The sequence below is a fragment of the Amblyomma maculatum genome, chromosome 6 (genome assembly GCF_055883805.1).
Source record: "Amblyomma maculatum isolate TAMU_Amacu chromosome 6, ASM5588380v1, whole genome shotgun sequence".
NCBI lineage: Eukaryota > Metazoa > Arthropoda > Arachnida > Ixodida > Ixodidae > Amblyomma > Amblyomma maculatum.
This window is the reverse complement of record NC_139349.1, coordinates 33,853,423-33,881,089: the sequence shown is the minus strand read 5'-3', so window position 1 is coordinate 33,881,089 and position 27,667 is coordinate 33,853,423. Positions and strand designations below refer to the sequence as shown.

Below are 27,667 nucleotides of genomic sequence, written 5' to 3'. Positions count from 1 at the left end.
TTTATAATTTTTTTATTTGCAAATACTGTTGGCCGTGGCGCCATTACAGTAGTGGGACATAACAAGAGTTTAATTCAAAACATTTACAAGGAGTATAAATTTCACTATAAATTTCAGTCATATTGTATGCAACATAATGCTTCAAACAATGAAACTGATTTTCTGACTTTCAGCGCAAGTGCAGGTAATTATCACACAAGAAGAGCACAGAAGGTGAGTACAGATAAATCACACAAATAACGGAAAAAAGATGTACATTTCCGGTTTACATGTGCGAGGAACCACAGCATACAACCTTTGTAGAAAGTATATAGCCCAGAAGTCCGTATCTGAACTATGTTGCAGGGCTCTCTGGTGCTAGTGAAAGCCCAAATGTTCAGAAGCGCAAGGACCCATCTCACTTTGGGATTCTGACTGCTGCCAATGCACAATACAAGCATCACAGTAGGGCACAGAAAGCTAACACAGTGGGTTGTTTCTGACAGAGGCTGCATTCTATGCAATAACCAGCAAAGAGTCCACAAACACAACTTCAGTTTTTTGCCTTATTGTGATCTATCACATGCCTTTACACTTTAATGACCTGCCTCAAATCAGTCACACAGCACGGACATCTGTGACACTCAGGTGCGCACAAATCCAAGATAGAATCGGCTCGCCCAGCTGGTCTAGTTGCAGCTTCAGGTGCGGTGCTGGCGCACAAGTCAGTTCGTTGTTCACAACCTGGGTCAGCCTAAAGAAAGCTCTTCTTCGGCAATGCTCGGCTACCCTGATCAGTCTCGCGATATCGGCTTCATCCAGTGAAGTTCTGAAAGCAATCTGAGATCGTAGCTCTGCTCTGCGATGAACTTTCTCAAATGCTGCTGCACGTTGCCGACTACCAGTTGTGCAAGTGTCGCCAGGTGCATCGTCCAGCACAAAAGTAGCCGCGTCTAGCACATTGCGCCAATTTGTTCTCAGGCATTCGTAGAAGTGGTAGCTATCATACGGAATTCGACGTCTAGATGTCTCAAAGCGCAACAGTGAGCACGATGACGCCATTTGGGAAAACCCTGGCTCTTGGGCATCAAAGTCATAGCAAACGAACGACTCGAGCGTCCGATTCTGTGTCAAAGCTGCAGCCAGCTCCGGACAACTTGTGATACAACAGTCACCAAAGTCCAGCTCAATAAGGCTATCATTGCAAGACAGTGCATTCATAAAGACAGGAATGTTCCAGCCACTGACAGTTCCATATTTGAATTTCAGTTTACGCAATTTCTTTGTTCCAGCTAAATATTCGGACAACAGTTCAGCATCTCCAACCATCTCACTGTTCATCACTGTAAGCGACCTGACGTTGTCCGTTAGTATAAGAGTCTCAATAAGACATTTAATGGAGGCATGAACTATTGGATAAAAGTCTATATGTTCGTCAAAGGTTAACATTTTCCCTGCAAATGGAATGTTGACCTCCTTGAGCTGCCTGGCCTGCTTGACCACTCCTGCAAAGTCTGCAATGCTCTGGATATCCCAAAACACCTCCACATGCTGCCAGGCCGCTGGTCGCCGAGCAAGCGTGGTCCTCAGTTTTGCAGCCTCTTGTCTATTCACGCTGAGACAACCCAACTTGATTTTGGGGGGATTTGCGCTCTTCAGCAAACAATCAGCCAGGGCACCAACACCTGCAACACCAAAGCCCTTGGCATTTAACAGTAACACTGTTTCCAGCGAGGGGCTCTGGCCAATGCCCGCGGCTATAGCCGCCATTCCCTTGTCATCAACCATGTTTTCAGAGAGGTCCAGGTATTTGAGGGTTCTGTAGGTCACAAGCATTTCACCAATGGCTTGATAAGTTTGAGCAGACTGAATACCCACAGCTGCTAGAAGCAGCCTCTGAATGGCTTGACCGCTGCGGGACAGTGCATTGCACAACTCTATAATGCCTTCGTTGTGGATCTGGCTGTTGCAAGAGATGTCCAGGAGAGTAATGCTTGAGTTAACCACTAGGGCTTTCCAAAAGGGCTCCATTGCAGCACTAGAAAGTTCACAGTTCCAGAGAACCAGGGAAGACAGGACACACTCTGGCTTCGCAACAATTTTGGCCAAAATTTGAATGCTGCTTAATTCCAATCTACTATTCCTCAGTGACAACTTCTTCAAGGAGGTACCCTGCAGCTTTTCCATGAGGTTTGTTGAAAAGTGTTCATCTGCACCATTCAACATATCCAAGGTGAGCTCAGTGAGATGTTCAATAGAAGATGGTGGCCCAAACAGCCCAACTGCCGTGTCAACTCTCATGCCGCATAAGTAAAGACGTCTGATAAAAGGTGAGAAATGACGCACCACGCATGCCTGTATCGCCCAGCCCAGCAATCTCAGGTGCAGGTCTGTAACGCCAGGGCTTGAATTAGCTGCCGCCATGAGCTCTTGGTGCAAGCAATGGACACCTTCATACTCAAACCAAAATTTCTGAACACACCGATGCCAGCGGAGGAGGGCAAAGGCCACTGCTGCAGGGAGGCTGCTTGCAGGCCCACCTCTGTTATTTTTTTCCCGGGGCTTCCGTGACAAAATTGTACGCAGTTCCAACACATCACCACAGCCAGCTGCCACAAGTTCCAGGGGATAGATGTGGAGCACCTTGTTCATCTGGCTGGTCACTTCAAGGAGAGGGCACAGGCCAGGGCCAGTGCATGTGGAAAATAAGTCAAACGCACAATCATTCAGCACATATTCCCTAGCCATTTCTAGGAGAAGACTCATTAAACAGCGACTGCACCGGCACCTGTCCTCACGGTAGTCACCTGGCGAGGGGCAAAGATGACAGGGCGCCAGCACATCCACCATCCATTCGACAGTTGCCATTGGGCTCCTGGGAAAACACATATGCAGTCTGTATAAGAAAATAGGAACTCCTTAAGAAAGTCCACAGACTCTCTCAATGCCCCACTGCCCAGCACACAAGGCTTAAAATCTGGCTCCTTCTAAGGGAAGGTTTCTAGGAATTCGAATTTAGGTTGATAGGGAAATCAAGAAGGGAGACAGAAAGCAACTGGCAGCCTGCTTTATATGCCGTTTTATACAAAGGCAATAATTTTTAAATGTGTCTCTTGTTCAATTTATGACACCGACCTGAAGCAAGTGATCCCTGTGCTCTGCCAGTGTGTTTGACGTAAACAGCTCATAGTGAAGCAAAGCGTCCCCACTTTTAACTCATGTACTGTTATTCATGAAACTACTATTTTATAATCCTTTGACATCAATGAGAAAGGTAGCATTTCTGAACAGTTTGACAGGCTGGTTGTGCAGCCTTGGAGCTGAGTGGCAGCTCTGAACTGACAGTGTGAAAACAAGAGTTTCCCTTTTCTTCCAGTCTGTGTTTGGTCTGCCAACTTTTTATTCTTTCCCACTTCAAGTTTTAAAAACCATGTTAATGGCTCTTAATGAAAAACGAAATTTACAAAACTATTAAGAAATGTTCAGACCACCATCAGCAAGAAACTGAAAAAAGCTTGCCTAATTTGAATTCCCTTTACAGTTCTGGTTTGGTTTGCTTTATAGGGTTTTACATCCCAAAGTGACTCTGGCTATGCGGGGTGCAGTAGTGGAGGGTTCCGAAAATTTTGACCACCTGGGGCAATTTAGCATGCTCTGACATTGCACAATACATTGACACCTTGCTCTTCACCTCCATCGAAAAGTGGTTGCTACAGCCGGGATTTCACCTCGTGTCCTTGGGTTCAGCAGCCGAGCACACTAACCATGGCGAGGCCCCTTTTCAATACTGGTGGAGGCTCTGAGATCTCCTCACCCGTGATACTCCAGACTTTAGAAACTGCCTGTTCAGCCCACTTCAAGACTGCTGTCCGTTTCCCTCATCCCAGACTTGCCCAATTTCTTTCCCCAAAGCTCTGATCTGCACAGCATAAACGAAATGCGCTCTAACAAGAACAGAGAGGGTGCGCTGTTAGTGACTCCCTGGAAGTGTTCTCTTCTTAATAGATCTTTTCCGATAATGCCCTGTGCATACGCCAAGCCTCCTCAAAAACCATTTCTGCCGATCAATCCAAGTGAAAAAGGAAGAGGAGTTTACTAGTGACGCATATTATGCCACAATCTTTCCTCAATCAACAAAATGACAATTCTTGGGACATTAATAAGGCGCACTGTTAGCGTTTTCGAAGACCTACACATGCGTGCATACCCACTATATATATATGCATCTGCTTCAAGCAAGAAGGTGTGGTCTGGCCCGCTGTGGCTTTAATCATAGATTAAATGGATGTTGCACAGTATAAACGGTGTGCTTACAGATGACTAACACTTATCTACTCTAGCTGGGCAAAGTCAGCACTGCTCTTAACTAGTGATCACATATTAAGGCCATAAGGCCACCCCACCATTATGAAGGGAATTTTCACAAGAAAGATTCAAGGTAGCTTAATCTATGTAACCCGGCAAGCATACTTCTGACAGCTGCTGAAGGGGCGTGCCACTAGAGACAAGCCTATTTCTCTCTTCACTGTTCCCTGCCAAATACTCTAAAAACAAATACAAGTGAAGAGTGTGTACATAGGGGAACAGGAAGTACAGCAGAGGTGCGTGTTGTGAACAACTCTGCCCTAAATGCACTAGACTTATCCACTTATTTCCACAGAAGCACTTAATTGTGTAGGCAAGTTCTTCTGGTGAGCCAGTGTATTGAGAATCGGTGCCCAAAAAAATTACAGAAATGTTTTATGTTGGCGATTTGTACATGCTAGGAAGCACTACAGTATACCTAGGGGAGGAGTACATCTATTTTTTGACCTGCAAAAGAGAAGCAGGACTTGATAGTTTTCTTATTCTGTAAACTGAAGTTCTTCAATGTCTAGAAACAAGCTACTTTCCTTCCTCAGTTCCCTCTAAACTAAAAAAAGGGGAGGAGGGGGAAAAATTTGAAGGAGGACACAAGCTCCGCTTCTAAGGGTGTGACGTAACACCTCCTGTTTGCATCCGCAGATATATCTGTCTGCAGATGTGAAGCCTCACTTAAACAAGTCATACAAATGTGCCTACATGTGCTTGGGGTAGCATATTTCTGACACAGAATGCAAGGGGCCTGGAGTGTTCGATTCCCCTCACCTTCCAATCTGCATTGAGAAGTCCAAGTTGTCAGCTGCTGCCAAATCGACAATGTCACGTGCTTGTGCGACGTTAGACATTCCTACGACCAATAATGCCCGCCAATGTCGGCTGTCAGCTACCACCTGCTAAGAGCCATGCCTATGATTTTTCACTCGCAGTGCCAATGCCAGACTTTTTGGAGAAAATGTTTTTGCGTAAATCAAATTCTTATTCTGTTCGTGTTCTATTGCTCATACCTACCAGTGCTGCTGTTTAAGAATAGCCTAAAGACACAGGTGAAAATGTTGAATTTCAGCTCGGTAAACTATTGAAGGCGTACTTTCTTTCTTTCTTTCTGTCTGTCTGGAAAGAAACACTAGTAAACCAAGAAAAGTTTTACACTGAACTGAGGAAACACAAACTGAAGAAACAAAAGAGCAGTTCAGTGTAAGCATTTTCTTGCTTTGCATGCCTTCAGTAGTTCACCAGGCCGAACTGCTGAAACAGACACTGAAAAAACATTGGTTTTGATTTCCACTTTTTTCGTATGTGCCTCATAGACGGTATTTTATTTCGTGGACACCCTGCAGCTCAGGATTTTCCTGATAACACAGCTCAGAAGAAAGCTCGCAACACTGGTTGTTGCAATTGACCAGACAGCATATTTGTCGCAATGGTGCACATACATGTATTCCAAATGGAAGTGCTGTAGGTCATGGATGTGAGCACTGTCGCAAACATACAACAGTCATTTTGGCAAGCGGAATCACAGTGAACACTATTTTAACATACGGCCTAAGCGACCCAATCAAGACCACAAGAAACACGACAATGCAGGCTAGTTCTCAGGAAGATTTTTTTAAGCATGAAACACTTTTAGCTCCCATTGTTCACGATGTTGAAATAAAACCAAGAGCCAACATCTGGGCACCGAAATGGGAACATCCGAGCACTGAGAGAGAGTTGAGTTCTCCAAATCTCCACCCTCTCAGCCCTCATACATGATCGGCGTACAAACGCTGAATGCTCCTCACTGCATTCTGGTTGAGAGGCGCAATGCTGGAAAGTTCATAACTATCTCGTTTCTTGGTGGACACCTCAAAAATGGCGCGAGAAAAGACACGCATAGCTGAGCAGAAATGAAATGCCCTTGATCACGATACGCTATTGAAACAGCGCTGCTACCTCTGCCGGGGACGAAGAAGGTGGTTGCTCTCGGCCCTCCAGAGCTAAGAGTATAGGGGCATTCACTTTTTGCAGTGGAAGCTCTCAGCCAGCGGTGTACCTGTATCTATTGAGTATGCCGTCATACTGCACCTGCTGTCGCTTTGGTGGCGGTCGTTGTTATAGTTGTGCCCTTAGATAATGGCACATATCCACGACGGGGATTGGCCATCCATGTAACCGTCAAAACTAGAGGTTGATGGCTGTTACGATGCAGGTCTCTTCCTTTCCTCTTTCTCTCATCTCTTTCAATTCTCCTCTGTTTGCACAAGGCAGCAGTGGGGGCTCAACTATAGAGCCAGTTGGCAGGCCCATGCATTTTCTTTTCTTCCTCCTTCCTACAGTCTCAACAACAGCCGCAATCTCTACCAAGCTCACTGCATCGGTACTGCACGTCCTTCAATGCTCTGGCGCCGCCGCCGTCAGAATGAACGCGCAACCAGACCAGGGGCCGTATTACGCTACAATCACATCTAAAAAACAGTCACAAACCTGTCAAACTGATCGGCTAGTAGCGGTCGCAGCAGCCAATGTCCATCGCTTCTCTCTCTCTCTCTCCTCTGTACATGTGACTGCATCCATCTAGCGCCCCCCCCCCCCCCCCCCTTCCCTCTCCCTTCTCCACTCAGCACGTGCAGATGAGTCCTTGCAGGCAGAGCTGAAAAAGCTCCGATTGCGCCGGGGTTCGTGTAAGCCGCAAAGCATTGAGCATAACAACTGACGCCGCCGTCAGAACTACTTAAGCTGAGTCAAACGTGGAAATTTTACTCTCAATTATGGGAGAAGAAGCAATTTTTTTTTTTTTTTCAGCAATGCAAAGAAGCAAGAGATTAGCTATTTCTTCATTCCTTTATGTGCTGTGTTAGATGTACTAGATATCCATGACCATGAAATGATGTGAGCGGGCTCTCAAAAGCTTCATCCACAGTACCTTCTATCAACGCCATCGGATATGGCGGGTTCACTGTTTTGGCATTGAGTTTGTGGTAGTTATGAACCATTTTCCTTGGCGTCTTTGGGTGGTTTGGCTGATCTACGACGAATGTCAGTGTAGCACATTCGCTCTGACTTAGTCTGACTATTTCTAGTCTGATGTATTCGTCGACCTTTTTCCTCATGAACTCGTGATCTGCATATGAGCCTTGGTATGGGTGTGATGCTACAGGAATGCAGTCTCTCAATTCGATCGAGCGTTCTGTGTGCGAACACATTCCTAACTTGTGCTTTGTGGCAAGTCGTCAAGATTTCATGTAATCTATTGCGCTCGTCTCGGGTTGCATCAAATGTTATGAGTGCAACTGCTTCTGAGATCTTCTTCAAGTTCGGAGTCTGGACCTGTAGGCTCTATAGTGATAAACATGGCAGTATTGCTGCATTCCTGTTGTTTGTCTTTGGTTGCAAAGGCTGAAATAAGTGCTTCTGCATCACCTGCAGGCTTTGAAGGCTGGTCCTCCTTGACTGCACTACCTTCTACTGGAAGTTTCGCTAACGTTACATTGTTGGACACATGAAAGGTAACATCGACATCGACCATTTTCCTCCAGTTTGAACCGAGAAGAATGTCCATCGTAGGTGGAAGGGTGCAAAACAAAGGCTCCAGGCAGACCGATGCACATTTGCCTACGTTCACTGACACACAGGCCTTCCACTCAGGCACGAGCAGTCTGTCCACAACGGTGACTTGTTCTGTTCCTGTACAGGCACTATTCACGAAATCGGAAGACAGCACCTTGGGGTCTATGATGGAAACATTTGCTCCTGTGTCAATGCACGCTCTTACAGGAGTGCTCCCATCGATGTCGGCAGTGACAATCGGAAGCGTGTCCCCTTGAGTGCGCTGGAACCAATGCATGTTTCTGTCCTGGTTTTCATTCAGCCTCCTGTTTCTTATAGTGTTCTAGAATTGAGAAGTGTGCTGTCTTCAGCGTGCAGCAATGGGAGCGAGGGGGTCGCCGGAGCGATGAAAAGCATAGGTGGCGCTGTCAGTCACAGGAGCGCATCAGAAGCCTTTTTTGTGTCTTTCTAGCGTGGTTCTCCTAGTGTGCCACCATCATTGCCACGATCTTGCTGGCCCTGGATTTTCAGTGAACAGCAATGAAGGATTGTCCAAAAATGCCGACTGGCACCAGACTTGAACATCTCGCTCCTGATGGCAATGCAGTTCATTTTTGCAGCATGGGCAGAAGTAAGCTCTTCCACCATCATAAACTGCTTCAGGAAGCAGGGCTTCGCTGGGGATGTTGGCAACGCGGAAATTTGTGAAGCTTCTGCTGACACAGTGATGACAGAACTTTGGTCCACAGTGAGCGGTAGTGTTGGCGACGCGTCGGGACTTGAGAAATTTTTACATGCCGACGATACAGTCGCAGCAGTCACTGGCACGGAGGACGGTGACAGTAGCAACGACAAAGATGAACCGGAACCTGTGCAGGCTGCGTCTCATCAGCAGTCTTTGAGAATGATAGATTCCCTGCGGTACTTTGGTTTTGCTAAGAACCTTCCACTGCACCGTGTTCAGCAATTGGATGCCCTGCGAAAAGATGTCGGCCAGATTTCCATGAAACAGACAAAGCTTATGAATTACGGGTTTCTTCCCGCTACAAAATAAAAATTGTAAGCTACCTCGTCCTAATTAAATATGTAGTTTATAATGTTTCCCTCGTTTCTTTGATCTAACCCAGTTATAACAATTACCGGTTATAACAATGATATATTTTCATGGCACTTCAATATTGTTATAACTGAGTTTGACTGTACCTCTATATGGCATTTGGATTTTGTAAAGCCCCACAGACAATGCAAACTGTCATGAGAAAGACATTCGATGGTCTGCCACAGATGACTGCCTATACAGATGATATTGCGCAAGGTGCAAGCTCCATCCCAAATGCCCTCGAACTTCTGGAAGAAGCTTTAGGCCGCATAATATCAATGGCCTGACAATGGACATTGAAAAGTGCCAGCTTGTGCACAGCCAGAATTCCTTTCTAAGTAATGTGCTCCTGAAAGAAGGACGTATCACATATCCCAGATCCTAAACGCATAGAGGCCATCGACAAGTTCACGCCAACTAAGGATGCCAAACACCTTTACCCACTCCTACAGTTTGTAAACCATTTCAGAAAATTCATCCAAGGCTTCTCTGCAAAGACTTTACCACTACGAAAGCTACTGCCCAAAACAACAAGTTCAAATGGACAGAGAACATCGGAAGATATGCGAAGCACTCAAGCATGCTCTGATTAATCTACCAGTGCTTGCAAACTTTCGAAGTGACTGTCAGTCCACAGTGCACACTGATGCTAGCCAGCATGGACTTGGAGCTATTTTGACTAAGGAGCAAGACTCGCAGGAGCATGTGATTGAATACGCCAGTCGCGTTCTGAATGCACACTGTGCTCTAAAGCCAACTCCACTCTAATCTACTAGAATATGTATGGCTTCTGGACTGTCACAGAGAAATTCGCCATTTACCTGAAAGGAGGGCCATGGTTCATAGTACTGACAGACAATCTGAGCCTCATCTATCTGACACTAAAAGCAGTGACAAATCGCCAATTTGCATGATGGACTATGGACCTAATAGAGTATGACTAAGATTCGCCATCACCCAGGCAAACTAAATAAAGCAGACGCACTTTCCAGACTTGACGGTCTCATCGGAGAGTCAGAGTCTCTCCAACCTCCCCTGACGGCAGGTGACACAGGTCTCTGCATGGCAGTAGTGAAAGGCAGCAATAGCCTATGTGAGCTGCAGAAATCGGTTTCTGTCCGTCAACAACTACGCCAACGAGCTGAAAAGAAAAACTTGAATTTGCTGTGAGAAGTGACATTCTGGTGAAGAACAGTGCTGATGGTAAGGGACCTAAGGTTGTAGTACCTACAGTTCTAAGGGACTTTGTACTTCAAACGTGTCACGATTCCATAGCACACATGCATGCACAGCGCACTCTGAGTCAAATTCAGAGCAAATACTGGTGGCCAAGGATGCAACGGGAAGTAAGGAACTATGCCAGGTCTTGCGACACTTGCAAAAGGGTGAACCGAAGGACCACTGTCGCGGAGGAATGTTTGCAGCCTAGAGGGATCCCAACCCATTCTAACACAGTCATGTCACTCAATCACTTTGGTCCATTGGAAGAAATTGAAGGTTACTAGCACATACTTGTTAACATTGACCACGGCACATGTTACATCGACGCAGTCGCCGTACTTTAAACAGCTGCAGCCTGCTATAGACTGCATGTCAAACAGATGGATACTAAGATTCGGAACCCCAAATATGATTGTGACAGATCAAGCAAGAGGGTTTATCAACAAAAAGACAGCTCCATGCATCACCATCTTGGCATCGCTCATATCACAACGCCGCCATACTGGCCTCCAGCCAATGGATTGGTGGAATGAGTAGTTGGAGTTTTGAACATACTTCGAAAGATTCTAGAGATGCGCATCGACTGGTACAGAAGCTTTCAGAAGCTGTACCGCTGTACTTGCCGTAAAGGTCTGGAAGCACAAGTCGACACAATACCCACCGTTCAAACTGATGCATGGCTACACTCCTCGGCTTCGATCCTGAACAACTTCACCTTTCAGGCATCGAAGAAGATCTTGGCGACGCCACGAGACTCCACGAATTAGCCAAGATCAGAGGCCAAGCGAAAGAACCTTGAAGCGAGCCAGAAAGCTGCCGTTGCGACAGAAGATGCAAGACACCTAACTTTCAGATCGGAGACATCGTATACTGCATGAACGGCTCCCGATCAACTCTCGACCCCCTGTTTGACAGTCCTTACGAAACTTCTGAAATTTTGGGCGAAAACACAGTGAAGATCAAACGTACACATTGGACATTGCGCAAAGTATCAGAAAGAGTCATCAACACGGAGCAACTGAGGAAACATACCTCAAGAGAAGCCAGCTTCCCTGAACCTGGAGGGACAAATTTCATTAGACGTCAGCTTGACTCCAGACAGGGACAGCTTCCGACGCGGGTGAAGTGACATAAGATGTACAGCCCCAAACAGTGCGACTACGTTACACAATTACACGCCGCATACCAGCACACTTCAAGAATTTTGTGATCTGAGACCAACATCAGTGAAGAGCGAGTGAGCGCGAGTTCGTTCCGTAGGCGTGCCCGCTCCAGAAGACGCCAGCTGGAGATAGATCTGGTACGCGTACGGACCTTGGATATCACATGCTTTACCTGGCAGATGCGGCTCCCGGGCTTCAAGGGCGAAGCATCTCAGGTATCATCGAGGCGAGCTGAGCTGACACGCGCGCACGCACACGTACGCGATAAGACCGAACAAAGGAGTAACGTATAGAATTGTACATAAAACTAGTTCTAATCTCAACCGAATCTTCGTGAAGTCATTCCGGTATTTAATATGACATAGCTGTCGTAACATGTCACGATGTGTGACAGTTTAAGATTAAACTAAAAGCACACACCCATTGAGGACAAAAGAGCTACGTTGAACTCTTGTGGCGGATCCGTTCAGATCTACACTTACCGATCTCTTTCCACAGGCACACAGTGGAAAATTGGCTAGTAATTTGCGCTATCACCGCGCTAACCATTTATCCAGTGTTCTGTATGCTCGCAGCACGGTGACTCGGAGTAAAAATGATCCTGTCAGTGGTGAAGCTGTCTGCTGTCTGCTCAAGTCTGCTCGTCTGCTCTGCTCAGTCCAAGGTAACTCAGTCGGCTCGATCATGAATAATAAAAAAAGCCACATTATAAATTCAAAATGAAAGCAACACAGAAATCTTTTTTTTTTCTTAATATTTAGTATCTCCCCCTACAGAGATAATTCCGTAGTGTTACCGTGTTACTGTTGCAAAATGCATGAAGAAAACTGACTACGCTGAGAGAGAAAATCTCTGTTGCTGGCTACAATGTAGTAAGTAAAATCTACGCAGATCCAATCCAATTCAATCCAACTGTCCCACAATTGATTTCGGTCTTCGATTTACTCGTTGACCTCAGTTGCACTTCAGTTTGTTCCCAAACAGTGGGATAACGTTGACCTTTCATTTGTTCCGGTCCTTGTAGACTCGTCATGGCATATGCTATGAGGTGAGTTATTGATGTCAGCATAAAATGTCAGACATCAAATGTGAAAGCAACCGGTACCCGGTCCGTGCGTCGTTGCCCCGTCGTGCCCTCACCAGCCTGCAAGAACAGTGCTTTTGAGGATATCTTCTTGCATACAATGCATGCATCGTAACTTCTTTGCGTTTGTGGGTGGTTGCCTTGTTACGCTTTTCTTCTGGCTTTTTTACAGTTACGCGGCAAGGGCATTTTTTTTTTTTTTTTTTTTTTAATTGTGCTAACTTTCAGTGCCCAGGTGCAGCTCTTCTGTGTGATCAGGCGTGCTGTTATAGGCCGTCTGAAAGCATTTTGTAATCGACAGCCAGTTGGAATGCGAAACACGTGTTATGTGCTGAAACAGCTTAAACCCTAGCAGCTTACCGGTATCGCTCAAGAGGAAAGTATACAACAGTTGCATCTTACCTGTACTCACCTGTGGGGCTGAAACGTGGAGGCTAACCAAGAGAGTTCTACTCAAGTTGAGGACAACCCAGAGGGCTACGGGACGAAAAATGGTAGGGGTAACATCAAGAGATAGGAAGCGTGCAGAGTGGGTCAGAGAAATAACTCAAGTTACTGACATTTTAGTGGAAATCAAGAAGAAGAAATGGGCATGGGCAGGACATGTAGTGCGAAGAGAGGATAACCGATGGTCGCTTAGGGTAACAAACTGGATTCCAAGGGAAGGAAAGCGTAGCAGGGGGCAGCAGAAAGTTAGGTGGGTGGATGAGGTTAAGAAGTTCCCAGGGGTCAAGTGGATGCAGCTAGTACAGAACCGGGTTAAGTGGAGAAATATGGGAGAGGCCTTCGCCCTGCAGTGGGTATAGTCAGGCTAATGATGATGATTCACTCTTGCCCTTGCTTTTCAGGCTTGCCAAGAGAGCAAATCCTCTGTCGCTTCTGAGGCCAATGACGGCATTACCCACAGCCTGGTAATTTCCACTTCTACCTTAAAATATGGACTCTACGAACAAGGATGTTCAATGTGCAAATATGCTGGATGTGACTCTGGTCTCGAATCATTACCCAGACAGAATCAAAGCATTGGATCCAACTGGACATTCCATTTGAATCGGATAGAAATTAAATGGACTCAATAGGTCAGTCAATTGGACCGGCAAACCAAGTTGGCAGCTGAATTGGTTCCCTTACTTCCATTTGGACTGTCTAAGAGTTATAACTGGCTCATCCAACTAGGTCCAATTGGACACTCTTGTTGGAGCTTTCAATTGGAAAATCCAATTAACAGTGATTTCCTTAAGTGGGATCTGCATATAACTCTCTACAACTAGGTTTTTGTAAAAAAAGAAGAAGAAAACACCTTAGTCTGCTGGATTATTTTCGAAATAATAGATGCTTGTAAAAAAATACTGGCAGCTTAATCTGCTGAGTTGTTTTTATCGTTTCCACCATCACTTCAGTCATAATTAAAAACAATAACTTTGCTCCACAAAATCAGAAGAGAAGAGTTACTTCAATGCACACGTACTGAGCATTTGGTGTTTTGTCACCTCTTAAGTATGAAATGTCTCTATGGGGTATGTGTCGTGCGTGCTGCATGTGGCCCACTTGAAGTTCATTTAAGTTTGGTTTAACATCTCAAAGCAAATCAGGCTATGAGAGACGCCATAGCGGAGGGCTCTGGAAATTTTGACCACATCAGGTTCTTTAATGTGCACTAGCATTGCACAGTACACGGGCGCCTTTCTTTTCACCTCCGTCTGAATACGGTCATCGTGGTTGTGATTCGATCCGGGCACAGCAGTTGAGTGGCCTAATCACAGCACCACCATGGCAGCACCCACTTAAGTTTTGCACACGCGGTTAATCTTGTAGGCTCCTATTGTTCCTATTGGAATGCCCGATCTAGTCCAATCGGTTCCAACTACAGCTGTCATGGTGGCTCAGTGATTAGGGCGCTCGACTAATAAGCCAAGGAACTCGGGTATGGACCCCGTCGCGGCTCCCATGCTTCTATAGAAGCAAAGCTCAAGGCATCCTTATACTGTATGATGTCAGGGCACATTTAAGAACTCCAGTTGATCGAAATGCAGCCCTTCAACATGGCGTCTCTCATAGCCTGAGTATAGCGAGTCGCTTTGGGATGTTCAAGCCCATAAACAAATTGACCTACCAACTAAATACACAAATTGAACCAATTTATTTCAACTGGATACAGTCAAAACCAATTATAACATTCAGATTGTCCAGTCCAGTTGATAAATTCAATTGCAATGCTCCAGCAGCAAATGTTTTCATTTGTCTTTCTATTTGATATCAAAAACATAATTGGGACCTTGCCACAGGAACACCCAACTAGATCCACTGTTTTTTTGTTTTTTTTTCAACTGGACAATTATACTGTGGTCACTAACACCTGGTTGCATACATCTTATGCATACAGCCTTACGTAAACTCATGGTGAGTATTTGGCCTCTGTAATATGCGAGGCCATTTGTATAGTACTCATGGCACAGTGAACTATTTGCCTGAATGTTGCATGTACTGCATGCTCTTGTGTTGCCTGTTTTGTTTTATTTGATCTGTGACCTCTGCCTCCTACATACTGTGTATTTGAAAGCAGTTCATCGCATCTATTGCCAAGTGTTGGTAAGCGCAGTTTGAGCTTTGGGGAGGAGCTGAAAACTGAAAGCTGCATAGCTGTTTGCAAGAGTTAAGAACCTTGTCTTTATAAGTAAGCATTGACCTTAGTAGTGTTTTTATTATGCATTCAAATGTGTCTCATGGTGATACTGTAGTATGGCAGTAGTTTTATCATCATGAGCTACATTTGGGTGATTAAGGTGTGCTGAGCTCCTGCAAGTGGCGACCTATGGCAGGCTTTGTCATTGTTAGTAGCCCACAGTCTTGAACCTTATGAAAGGGACTTGTAGGTCACATTTTAATAGTCTTTCTGCCATCATTCTTTCAGTTTTGAAAGAGCAGTAATAAAATTCTTTGATCACAAGAGGCATGCATTGTAGGAAATTTACATTCCCAATCTTGCTGGCCAGTAGTACAATGGTACTGAGTGACACTGAGATAGCTTCCAGGTATTGAGTGAGATAGCTTCCAGTGGTTCAATACCTTTTTATCCTTCTATTCTTCAATTTACAACTGGCCTGCCTTTTGATATGGTGAAGCAAGTTGTCTTGTTAATCTTCCCTCTCTCTATTTTGTTGCTAGCCTTGCCCCCATGTCTGGCATGAGCCCCAAGCAGGTGGCAGCAACTGACAACTTCTTCAACAAGAATAAGTCTCTCAAAAGGCCACTGTCTCCTCATCTGAGCATCTATGCGTAAGGAAATCTTTTCTTTAAATGTGTTACTGCTAACGTCCTTAGTGCAACAACTGCACAGGGACGAAGAGGAGAAGCAACGACAGTACACGATCACTGCATACTCTAGCACTCGTGTACCTTCCCCTCTTCATCTGTGTTTAATTGCTGCGCCATGAATGCTAATAGTGACAACTGGCTAGCCAAAGCCCTCATGCTGCTGTTGTCATTGATGCAGTGCCTTATTGTAATGGTGCCAGTGGGCACTAAAGTGCTACCTCTACCCTGGAGGTGTACATAGTATGCTGTGGAAAAGAAAAGATTGAGTGTGCTCACTTGTTGCAGTGCTTAATGTAGTCATCCTACATTATGGCAACGTGTGGGGCGGTTCATTTGGTTGTCAGTTAAATTGATGTAAGCTGTGCATCGCACTTGATGAAATCTCTCTCTCGGATATCTCTGTAGTGAGACAGCCGTGGACAAGCCAGGCATAGTCATCCCATGACACAAAAGATGCTGTCTTTCTCTTTTAAAGGTTATTTAGAGGGCAGTTTTGTATTGCCATCATTTGGCTTTATTGCACACTCCCCGATTTTTAGTGCAAAATTCTAAGGCCCACATGCCAAATTCACATCATTTTAGCTGTTTTTTGACCCTCATCTGATTGGTAGAAACGCCGGAATCAGAAGTAATGGCAACAAACTGATGTTTGGTTCTGGCTTCTTCACCAGTCTGATGACCCAAGGTCAGGGTGAAAGTGGCACTTCTGAAAACGACGCAAACTTGAAATATGGACCCTAGTATGATGCATGTGTTACCTTCACCCTGGAATTCAAACATTTACTGATGCCCCTATTATGCTTTCACAGGCGTACCTCTGTTGAAATGTGTACCTGTATTGTATACGCCCCGTGACGGCCACACTGCTGGTTGCAGAGTTGGCAGTAAATCCAGGAGCGGAGCCGGCCGCATCGTCTGCTAGACTTGTGTTTCTATGCAGTCCTCGTGCGCGATGAATTCGTTTTCCTGTGATGCCTGCAACGTTTCATAAACAGAATTCGCTGCCAGTGCACTGTGACACAAACTATGCGACATTTCCAGCAATAGTTTTCCCTTGGGTAAATGTTCAAAAGCTGTAAGAAAAACACTTTGAAGGTTGTATTACTCGTCCCACCTTAGCAAGCAATACGATCGAGTGTACTGTTCGAGTTCACTTTGCATTAACAAGCCGCTTGTCATTCCTGCTTTTATATCTTTCGATATGAAAGCACTTCAAACAGTATCAGTGCATCATTGTGAATATTCTGACGATCGCTACCGATTGCGTTTAGGTGCACCATACAGGAAACAAAATATGTTGGTTACTGCATATAACAGTTCATTCACTTAGTGCAGTGCTCCATATTTTCGTGGCACTTGATTTTCCAAGCCATTCATAAGTCCTGAGTGCAAAGTAAAGACGGATAAGATGAACGCCAGGTACAAGATTTAATGAATTAAACACTGTGCTCCAAGCACATGGTGCCTACGTTTATGGCCTATAAGCAATGCTTGTTAGAGCCGCATCTCTAAATATTTTTTCCTTTTACCTATGCGCATAAGCTTTATGAAGAGGAACTTGTAAGCATCCGCTTTATCACGTTTCACCCATTTCCGACTGTATCCCTATGAAACGTGTCATTGCCACGATCCAATCCATCATTATAGCTAAGCTCGTGGGGGTGCTTTAAACATGGAGTTGCTTATTTAAGCATCGCCCATTAAGATCAAAATGCAATTGTGTTGTCGGACCTCGTTTGAATCTCGAATTCAGTAGGTCTACCTTTACTCAGCTTGAACCAGCTTGAACAGCAAGTGGCGCAGAATGCCCCTTATATTGGATCGAGGGGCGTCACCATATGAGCACATATTAAAAGAGGTTGCAAAGCAAGGGAATGTAAATTAACCCTTTTAGTTTCGAATATTTCGAAAAAAATTCACCCCTAGTGTCAAATGTTTTTACACGCTATACGCTCAGCGCAGTACCCGAACTGCAAAAACACCGCGGGACGGAATGCGGTTACAGTACCTGTACGGCAGAAACAGTCAAGGGGCTAAAATAAGGACAGCGATCATTCTGTTGAAGTATAGTGACCAGTAGATGCAGCATATAACCACTGTAAATAAGGGCTCAACATTGCAGCTGGTTATTTAGCGCTTGTTTATAGGGGGCAACTAGCGCGTGTACGCATTAGTTTCTCCCGAATGGCTGCAGCATCATCAATGTTTTCACTTCCACACTAAAACCAACCTTAATTTTATGCTTCAGGCCGCCGTAGAAAAGATTGGCAGGAGCTGAAAAAAAAAATATCGCTGCTGTGAATTGCGACAATGCCCCCAGCGATTCATGAGCAGCGGCAACTCGTCTACCGGAACGACTTTTAAAAACGGCCGCTAGGCAGCTTTCAGTGGCGCCCCTATAGGCAGTGCACGGGGCATATATAGTTTTCTCAGCTGCTGCTAGCTGCGTTTTTAAAAGGCTAAACTATGTAGGGCTTTAATAGGGGGATAAATACTATTTCCCCGCTTAGTCGCAGCTGACAGTCCAAACCGCCGACCCCACCCAGTGATCACTTGTGCTACCGAGCGTACACCGACCGCTGCAGGCCGTGCTCTTGGGAACAAAGAAACAACACGTGCTGACAACAAACAGGCATTTATTGCTGCCATAACAACAACGCCAGCTAGCTATAAAACACACTAATGAATCTAGGTCGTCCGACTCACCAGTAAGTTTATAGGCGAATGTTCGCCCACGCCAGGGCAGGAGATAAACTGTGAGGCCAGACGGGGCGACTAGGCGGAATAAGTCATGCAAGGCTTTGCCTTGCTGGCAACTGCGGAGCTCCCCCGAGAGAGCATCCGCTCGCGTCGAGTTTCCAGTGCCGAAGTGAGCTTCCTACCTTCCTGCGTGCGCAGTCACAAGGACAGGGGTGGCGCTTGTGCTGCTACGACGCTGGCGCCATCTCGCGATAACTAGAGTAACTACCACGGGGGAAAGCCGACATTAATGGGAATGAGGGGAGATCGATCCCCACAAATATGAATTGTATACTGAGCACTTTTGTCGTGTGCCTGTCACAGTGGTACACACTTTTGCAAGTAGTGGGATGATGTGTAGGTAATTGGAGACTATTGCAGAAGCTTAAATATTGTGAATTACTTGTGTTGCCATTTATAAAGGGACCTGGAAACATTAATAAAGTAACATCTGAACATCTCCATCTTTAGCAAGGAATGTGCGATCATCATGCTGAAAAGGTAACTAGTTCCTTCCTGCACAGTTAGTAGCAGCGGGTGCCTTAAAGGGCCACAAACAGCAGCAGGGGCAATTTTGGAGAGAATAACTGAGCGGCTTGTAAAAAGGCAAACAACAGTAATATCTTATCATAAAATTTATGCACTGTTAGGGCAGAACAATGGCCAGCAAATCTGTTGACAGCAGATTGGCCTGTTAAGCAGCTTTGTTAGTTTAGCCTCTGGTTAGCAGACACTGCCTATATGTTTCATTATATTTCAGGCTTTTAGAAAGCTGCAAAAATAATACAGTAGAACCCCATTATAGTAAACTTTGATATAGTAAAAACTCAGATATAGTAAAGTAAAACTGAAGTCCCAGTTCATCTTCCATAGACAACTGTACATTTTCCCCCCTTTATAGTACAGTTGAATCCCGCTATAACGAAATTCACGGTGCACGAAAAAAAATTCGTTCTCGCGGAACTTCGTTATCGCAAAAATTTGACGTGAAACGCAGAAAGAATTGCCCAAGCAGCAGCAAAGGCGTTTAATGCCAAAAATCTGTAAGCTTGGTTTGCTTACGCTTCACGGCGAGCAACGCCGTCACGCGATTTTCGCACTCGGTCAGCAAACCCATTGCAACATCGTCGTCTCGGACAGCAACGAAATTCCTGATGACATCAAAAGCGTCCATCACCTGTACGGCGGTTGCCGCAGCCGGCGCTTCCTGTACGTCGTCGTCTTCTTCATCGGAAGAGTCCTTATCATTCCGGGCAGCTTTTATGATCTGCTCATCACTCACATCTTCGTGAACAACAACACAAGCGTCAGCGCCGATGTATTCGTCGAGCTCGAGATTAGGCGGCACGGTTCCTATTTCTCCCAGCGTTTTCCAGGCGGCCGCGATCCCCGGAGCCGGTGACGCCTCTTCGTCGTCGTCTGTAACGCCTGGTGTTAGGCCAGCAGAGTGTACGGGTCGACCTTCGGCAAATCCGGCGTGCCTGAAACAGTTCACAATTACTGAGAGCCCCAGTGTGCTCCAGGCAGCAGACATAACCTGCAGTGCCACGTACAAGTCCACCTTCGTGTCTCGGCCGGTTTCAGTGTTAAAAAGCAGCCGCTGAATTAACCTCCCGCGGTAAGCGCGCTTCAGGCTAAGAATCACGCCCTGATCGAGAGGCTGTAAGACAGACGTGCAATTGGGAGGGAAAAACCTCAGCTCCGTGTTAGTGAGCTTGACTTCGTCGGAGTGATGCGCTGAACAATTGTCCAAAAGCAAGCAAACTTTACGGCCCTGCCGCTTCATGTCGCGGTCGAATGCCATCATCCACTCGGTGAAAATAGCGCGGGTCATCCATGACTTGTTGTTCGCCTTGTACTGCGCAGGTAGGCTACGAGTTCCCTTAAAACAGCGCGGCTTGGCACTTTTGCCTATGACTAACGGCGGACGCTTGTCCGAGCCATCCATGTTTGTGCAAAGCAGCACTGTGATGCGTTTTTTGCTGTGTTTGCCGCCGTGACAGCGCTGCCCCTTGAAGTCGAGCGTCCTAGCCGGCAACATCTCGTAGAATAGCCCGGTCTCGTCGGCGTTGTAAATGTCTGCAGGCGCGAAGTTGCTTAAAATTCCGGCCATGTTACTCGCCTTCCAAGCAGCTGCTCCGTGCACGTCTGCTGACATTGACTCGCCGCACAACACTTTTCCAACGATGTTATGGCGGGCCTTGAAACGGTTTAGCCAGCCAATGCTGGCTTTAAAATCATCAATGCCAAGTAGGCATGCATAGTTCAAGGCTTTCTGCTGGACGATGCTTCCGGACAGGGGGACGTTGCTGGCTCGTGCTTCCACAAACCACGCATGCACTGCTTTGTCCAACTCTTCATGGAGGGGCCGCGTCACCTTTTTGTGCTTCGAGGATGTGCCTGAAGCAAGTGCCATTCTCACGCTGTCCTTATTGCCTAGAATCGTTGACAGCGAACTTGCAGGAATTCCGAAGTCTTCAGCAATTGCCGCTTTCTTCCTTCCGCTTTCTGCTTGGGCGATTATTTGAGCTTTTTGCTCAAGGGAAAGAGTTTTGCGTTTTTTCACTTGCGTTGCCATCGTGTCCTGCGGATGAAAACTCGTCGTTGTCGAAGAGAAAGGCAGCGAGTGAACAACGCGACCACGACACAAAGCCAAAATGGCGGAACTGCAATCACGTGATTTCATGCTTAATGTGGCTTTGGATTTGACTTGGACTTCTCGCCAATAAAACTAGTTTCGGTTTCGATTTTGAACGCGAAAATTTCGTTGAAGCGGAAACGCTCTGCAAAAATGGTTCGTTGTGCAGAGAAATTTAGGCCATTAATTCTTATAGGATACTCGCGGGGAATAAAAAATTATTCGTTGTCGCGGAAATTTCGTTGTGGCGGGATTCAACTGTAGACATTTTTGGTAAAATTTGGTTATAGTAAAGTGCACCTGGCCGCGGCTACGACTCCCACAATATGACATCGCCGCCCACGCACTACCTAGAATCGGGAGGCAAAGATTTGCTGTATTTGAGAACAGAAAAATAATACGAAGTGTTCTTTTAAGTGGCTTTACCACTAGGCTTTCAGGAGAAGCCTACTTTACGGAGGCCTTGGAGCCGTGAGGGAAAGCACGCAGCGCATAGGAAAAAAAAACCCGTAAAGCTGTCTACAAACATGGAAAGGAGGCGGTGCGGTCCGTTCAGAAAGTAAAGGATAGTAAAAGTTCAGCAAGAAAAAGGGAAACGGAAGAACTGGGTGAAAATTCACATCACTGTGCAGCATGAAACATGAGGCAGTGGAGGCAAGAAGTGGAGATGCAGCATTTACGGTCTTGCAGCACTTGACTGCCACACGCATTTATGATTTATTGCCTTTTAAAGGACAGAAACAGCAAACAGTGACACAGTGCTCATGCAAGGCTTTAGTTTTCATATTAAATCATACTTGGTTGTATTTCTAGCTACTTTGCATTTATGCTTAAGAGGTACTTCCACAAGATGTAAAAAATCTTATAACTGAAAAAAATTGCACGAAGAGATGATAAGGGAGAGATGGAAGGTATTTCAGTGTTTTTTTTTTTTTTTTTTTTTCATTAAGCAACAAGACGTGTTCAGTAAGTGCCCATTTAACTACCAGACAGCATCTTCAGGACCATGTCTTCACCAACAACTGATATAGTAAAGATTTTTGCTGGTCCCAGTGACTTTACTATAAAGGGGTTCTACTGTAATAATAAAGCATTTGAGTGCATCAGTTTTGTGTATTTTGACAAAAAAGAGAATGTACTACATAATGACTTGTCATAATGACATGAAGATTCACTGGCTGATCAAGAGTTACTGCTTCCAATATGGTTAGAAAAAAACAAGCTGCTTAAAGGTGGAAAGTGACGACTTAGTCTCATTGCAAGTACAGTTGTGCCATGTTCTTTGGGAAAATGCTTGCAGGCGAATGTTTTGAAAGCAACCTGATTTGTGCATTTATTGGCTTTGTTTAAATTTCCAGAGCACCAGTACTCCAACTTTAAGTATGTTTATTTACAGGCCCCAGATGACCTCAATGCTCTCGCTGACCCACAGGGCAACTGGCTGTGGCATGGCAGCATGTGAGTATTTCCCAAAGCTTGCATATGAAACTCTGTGCATTGAAAAAAGGGTAAAGCATGTAGCAGATGCACATGCAAAGGTTGCCTCTTACCTTATCTGATGCAAATAAGGAAAATCTGTTTCCTCCTAGTGGAGTTCTGTAGTAAAGTTTTGTTTTGTATGGGCTTGATATGTTAGTTTTCTATTCTGCTGGCCTTGAAAGGCCATTTGTTACTGTTTTAAAGGTACTTGTCTGAATGGAATACTGATGAAAACTGATTGAAGCAACAGTCTTAAAATGGTCTGAAAAAGGCTCTGTGATTGAGCATTGGAGGGGAATTCTTAACAGATGGGCTGGAACACCACCGACAAGCTGCGCATCCTCCGTGGTGCTCACAAATGTATGTGTCACGGGCCACACATGCTTCCATGTTCACTAGATACATAGCCATGAGGTACTGTTCAGAATGTGTGCATGCAAGTACAGTAAAACCTCGACAATTCGATTCTGCATAATTCGAAATCTTAGGTAATTCGAAGAATTTCAGTAATCCCGTATTTTGTAATGTGAATTTAAACGTACAGTTTGACCTGGCTGCTGACACCAGCCCTGTTAATTCGAAGTTTTCGGTGCTTTGTTGGAATGCTCGATCCCGATTTTGCCACAAACCAGTGGAGTGACGGCACCTCAAAACCGCAAAGCGATGCTTATGCTTGAAATGCCATTGTGCCAACCTTACAGTTTCTAGCACAGAAAACCACCCTGTGGTACAGCTTGCCGACCGCCGAAGCGTGCGGTTGTGCCCGGGTAAGCCACTTGGATTCCAGCTGAGCCAAACGTCAAGCTTTTCCTGCTAACGCTCCTACGCCCCTTTACAAGCCCCTGTGCTGCACCTCAAAGCAGCAGCGCACAAGGAAGCATTGGCTAGCTTCATGCTGAAACACGCCCGCAAATTCACAGACAGCATGGCGCTGGTCCCCTGTTGGCAAAATGCCTTCGCGTCGCAGCAGATTTGAAGAGGACGATCAGCGCGCTCACAGATTAGACCTCTCAGGCCACCGTCAAGTGCTGCCTCCGGATTGGACAATTTGAGTGCCAACGCTTTCCCACGTTTTATAAGCGAGAGCACTGCCGCTGGAGACCGAGACTTTCATGAGCATGGGACGCATCATAGTCTCTCCAGCGAGTGCTGTGTGAGAACAGTTGTGTGTGGCTGGTAGCCTTCAGCCCCTGTGCAGATCTTGTACTGTAAATAATGCCTTGTAAATAGTGTATAAGGTCTCCTTTTGTTCATCCCATTGGCGCTGGCTCGGATTCATTCCTACAACTAAAGGAGCAAGCAGCTCTAGATCACAAAACTGGTGGCAAGAGCTGTGGGCTCAGCAACTTGGCACAACACTGGTAGGCAGTGGTCAGATGTCCTAGGCATGACCGTGGCACAACAGCGCCCCTGCAGAAGTGAAGACTTGCTTCGCTACAACGTAGCCGTGGGTACTATAAGGCACGGCCAGACTGGAGACAGCGGTGTGCACACTCTTCCCCTCTCCAGCCTGGCCATGGGCAAGACAATCTATGGGCACCGTGCAGGAGTAACTGTGGACGCGATATGCGTGCCCCCTCGTGGCAGAGAGGGCAGACCGTCCAAGAGGTGCACCCCGGGTTTGCCGTAGAGATGCTGCGAAGCTGCCTGCATGTGGGTCGCATTCTTCATTCGTTAGTTGTATTCGTGGCATGCTGTGGTAACAAATGGATTTATGGGTTGCAGTCGGCAATTGCATAATTTTAACTCATGCGGAGTGCCAGTGACCCTGACAGGTGTGCTGGCAGTTCGGTTCGTCCGGTTGCGCAATCCTGCTGGTTTTCAGTATGTGCACTTTTTCACACCGTGATTGGGGCATGTGCCGTCCTCTGCCACAAAATCATTGGAACATGTGATAGCAGCAAACGCCCTTTGAAGCGAACACTGCTAAAAGTTGGTGTCATGATCGCCAGTGATTGCCTGCTTTCATTGATGATTGATAGATGAAGGCTGAGGGTGGAGGGATGTACACCCAGCATGTTCTCGCAATGAGACTTTTTGCCTGGGCCAGATTTTTTTGCGATGTTCAGTTAATTTGAAACCCGTTTTTATGCATAGTTTTATTGGTCCCTATGACTTCGAATTAACGAGGCTTTACTGTAGGTAGCGGTTAGTGGCATTGAGGTGCCATACACAAAACTAGTGTGTTATCAGTGCTGTTTATAGCGTTGCGTCGCAAGCACCAGACATTTAACTTCAGTTTCATTTCTTGGTCTTGAACCGAATTCCCAGTTGTGTATGGATTGGGAGTGATGCCCCTGGTGTGTTCACACCACTTCCCGCACTACGTGGAAGCCCTGCGCGCCATGCACATCTCGCCCGTGCTCACCTTCCCAGTCAAGCTGGGCCTGGCCTTCGCCCTCTGCTACCACACCTTCAATGGCATGCGCCACATGGTCTGTAGACGCTGCCTTTGGCAAATTACTCTGTGGTCGTCAAGATGGAAGGGACTGCATGTAGACAGGTTTCACCACATTGCTGTGTTTAGACAGTGGGCAAGCCCAAATTGAGCTGTGGGGCTAACTTTGTCAATTATTGCCAGTGTTCCAGTGACAGGTTATTTCTCCATGCCATACAGACATTGGGATGCAAAGACTTCAACATGTGCGAAATGTTTGCAGCCGTTAGCAGCCTTTGCTGCTGCAGTGGCGAGGCATGTCACGAGCAGAAAGCCGGGCCGTCGTGGTGTGGTAGAACATGTGTGAAAGTCCATGTTTTGTTTTATTTGTGAGCCAGTGAGTTGCCAGACCCTCAAGGGTGCAGAAGTTTACTTGTGCCACTTCCAGGAGCATAGCATTAAATTTAATTTATTGACTTATTTTTCTGCCATTTTTGTGTGTGTAAATCTGCCGAGGCGCTCATTTTGAAGCATTGCATCAAAATAGGTTATTGCAGCGTGCTTAGGAAATTTTTCTGATGCACATAGTTTTTTCTGGGTAGTTTTCTGGCAGTGGCATAGTTGCCTGTTGATATTCATCTGAGCAGAACCATATGACGTCAGGGAAAACCCACGCAGGTTTCTCAAATCTTGTTAGCTTAAGGAACTTGTCTTGGTCTGAGATTTGAACTCTCAATCATACATAGCCTGTGGCTGTCACTACCTTCCACGGGAGCCAGGGCCTATAAAAATAACTTTAAGAGTGGAAATGAAAAACAAACGTACTGACACAACAGAAAGGATTTGTGCAGTTGTTTATACTTGTGTGTCCTATTTGATGTGCACTGTTAAATTTTTTTATGAGACATGAACTTAGTCCAGCAAGTATAGTTACCAGAATGCCTAGCAATGGCAGAGCGAGACCAAAGTAGCTGACAACTTGAAGCAGGAACAATGTGTTTGCAGGAATCCCATCTGGTGAATGAGTTTCAAACGAGATTACCAATACTATATTGGCATCCATCCTTCCACGGCCATGCAGTTGCATAAGAATGCTTTGTCAAATTGCATGAATAAAAAGTTATTCTATTCTTTTCATTTGTGTGACTGCAGTCAAGAGGATTTTAGCAGCAATTACTCCATTGTATGAAAATCATTTTGGCTAGGGTGATTGTACTGGAACACGTTAGTTTTAGCACGTCTATTTGGCTTTGCCCTGCAAACCACCGGTCATCCTGGTTGACTTATTCAATAGATATATTGATCGTAGAAGGGATGGAAGGGCCCAAAGTTCAACTGTGGACCAGGGCAAGTTTTTCTTTAGCTACAATGGCTGGAGAAAACTGTGCAGTCTTTCCTTGCAACTGTGGCGTGCTGGGTGTCGTGTCCTTATTAGAGAAGGGTCTCTCAGTTAGCGTCATGGGATATAACATATGTGACTTGACTTGCGCAGATTTTTTAAAGATTAGGCGTCCAGATTTAGTGACACTAAAAATTTGGTGACGGTTGTCATTTGGCAACGTTCGGCGTCATTCAACATCAGAGATGTGAACCTGGTGTCATTTCTAACCGGTGCAATGTCAGTATTACTAATATGTTTTACACTGGGAGAGCTCTAGGTCTGTGTGCACAACAGCACAGGGGAAGATAGAAATGCTTTGTCATAAAAATTGTATTGGTATTTACCAACTAGCATGTAATCACAATGATGTGTTTAAATGTGATGGAGTAGAAGGTAAACAATGGGACTCAAAAATTCGAACTTGTGTAGGGGAGGAGCCTTTTTTAAAAGTACCTTTGAAGTTATCTGAACTAGAGCTGTCAGTTTGAGTGAACCGAAGGTTTGATTTTATCAGAATGCACTGTACAAAGTTCTAATCAATTAGTCTAGTTAAATGTTTTACTAATTAGTGTCCTGCAATTGTTTTTTCTTTTTTACATTTGCTATATGGCATTATTTTTTGTTACAGAACATTTTTTACTCTATCGAAATGTAGTCTGGAATATCACCTGAAATGTTTACCAATATATGTAGTACAGTTATTGTACAGCCAGCCACCTGTGAACTGTGTAGTTCATGCAGTGCCATGTTCTTACAGGCCTGGGATTTGGGCCTGGGGTTTGGCCTTAAGGAACTCTACGCAACCGGCTACTTTGTCATCGCCCTCAGCCTGGCTACAGGAGCGGTGTTGGCCTTCAAGTAGACCCAGACTCAGTGCGCCCCCCACAGCACCCATTCTCGCAACTAAAATTTCTAGTGATTCAGGCTCTTTCACACTGGCGGAAGAAGCGCACAGAGGAGAAAGGCATGGGACAGTTACAGCCTGGCATCTGCTAAAGGGCAATAAAAGATCTGCAGTAACTGTGCCGCTTTCTTGCATTCTTCTTTTTTTGCAGCTGATATCAACTTGCTTTTGCCTGCAGTTAAAAAGAAGGAACTGGGCTCCATCTTATCACTGGGCAAAGTCGTGTTGGTGCGTTGAAAACAGTGCTTCACTCCTCTTTCTCTCCGTTGCTTCTTTCTTTTGCAGCGCTTTTGGGGTATACATTGTGAAGTGAGGCAGTTACTGTGCCATCTCCCTTTCTCGAAATCAATTTGCAGTTTTTAATTGCCTAAGCTGGCCTCTCCAAGCAGAATGTAACCTAT

At 45.6% G+C, this 27,667-nt stretch overlaps 2 protein-coding genes across 5 annotated transcripts; one reads left to right on the top strand and one right to left on the bottom strand.

Moving 5' to 3' along the window:
- Nucleotides 1-12,162, bottom strand: LOC146185459 (uncharacterized). 4 transcript variants are annotated; one of them, XM_084606402.1, is made up of 2 exons: nt 11,832-12,162; nt 1-2,854 (listed from the first exon to the last, which is right to left on the bottom strand). In XM_084606402.1, exon 2 carries the CDS (start codon nt 2,845-2,847, stop codon nt 598-600), a length of 2,250 nt encoding a protein of 749 aa, XP_084462528.1. In that variant the 5' UTR covers nt 2,848-2,854; nt 11,832-12,162; the 3' UTR covers nt 1-597. The 4 variants fall into 4 exon arrangements, with proteins under 4 accessions (XP_084462528.1, XP_084462529.1, XP_084462530.1 ...); XM_084606403.1 differs by lacking the exon at nt 11,832-12,162 and adding an exon at nt 11,522-11,774; XM_084606404.1 differs by lacking the exon at nt 11,832-12,162 and adding an exon at nt 11,219-11,370.
- A 76-nt stretch (nt 12,163-12,238) lies between these two features.
- Nucleotides 12,239-27,382, top strand: LOC146185458 (uncharacterized). The gene is made up of 6 exons (XM_084606405.1): nt 12,239-12,397; nt 13,282-13,344; nt 15,599-15,709; nt 22,522-22,583; nt 24,876-25,039; nt 27,120-27,382. Exons 1-6 carry the CDS (start codon nt 12,381-12,383, stop codon nt 27,222-27,224), a joined length of 522 nt encoding a protein of 173 aa, XP_084462531.1. The 5' UTR covers nt 12,239-12,380; the 3' UTR covers nt 27,225-27,382.
- Nucleotides 27,383-27,667: the final 285 nt, after the last annotated feature.

Bases quoted from the DNA above. Each gene is read 5' to 3' on its own strand.
- LOC146185458 (XM_084606405.1), top strand. The intron at 15,710-22,521 runs GTAAGGAAATCT...GTTTATTTACAG, and splicing joins CCTCATCTGAGCATCTATGC to GCCCCAGATGACCTCAATGC. The intron at 25,040-27,119 runs GTCTGTAGACGC...ATGTTCTTACAG, and splicing joins TCAATGGCATGCGCCACATG to GCCTGGGATTTGGGCCTGGG.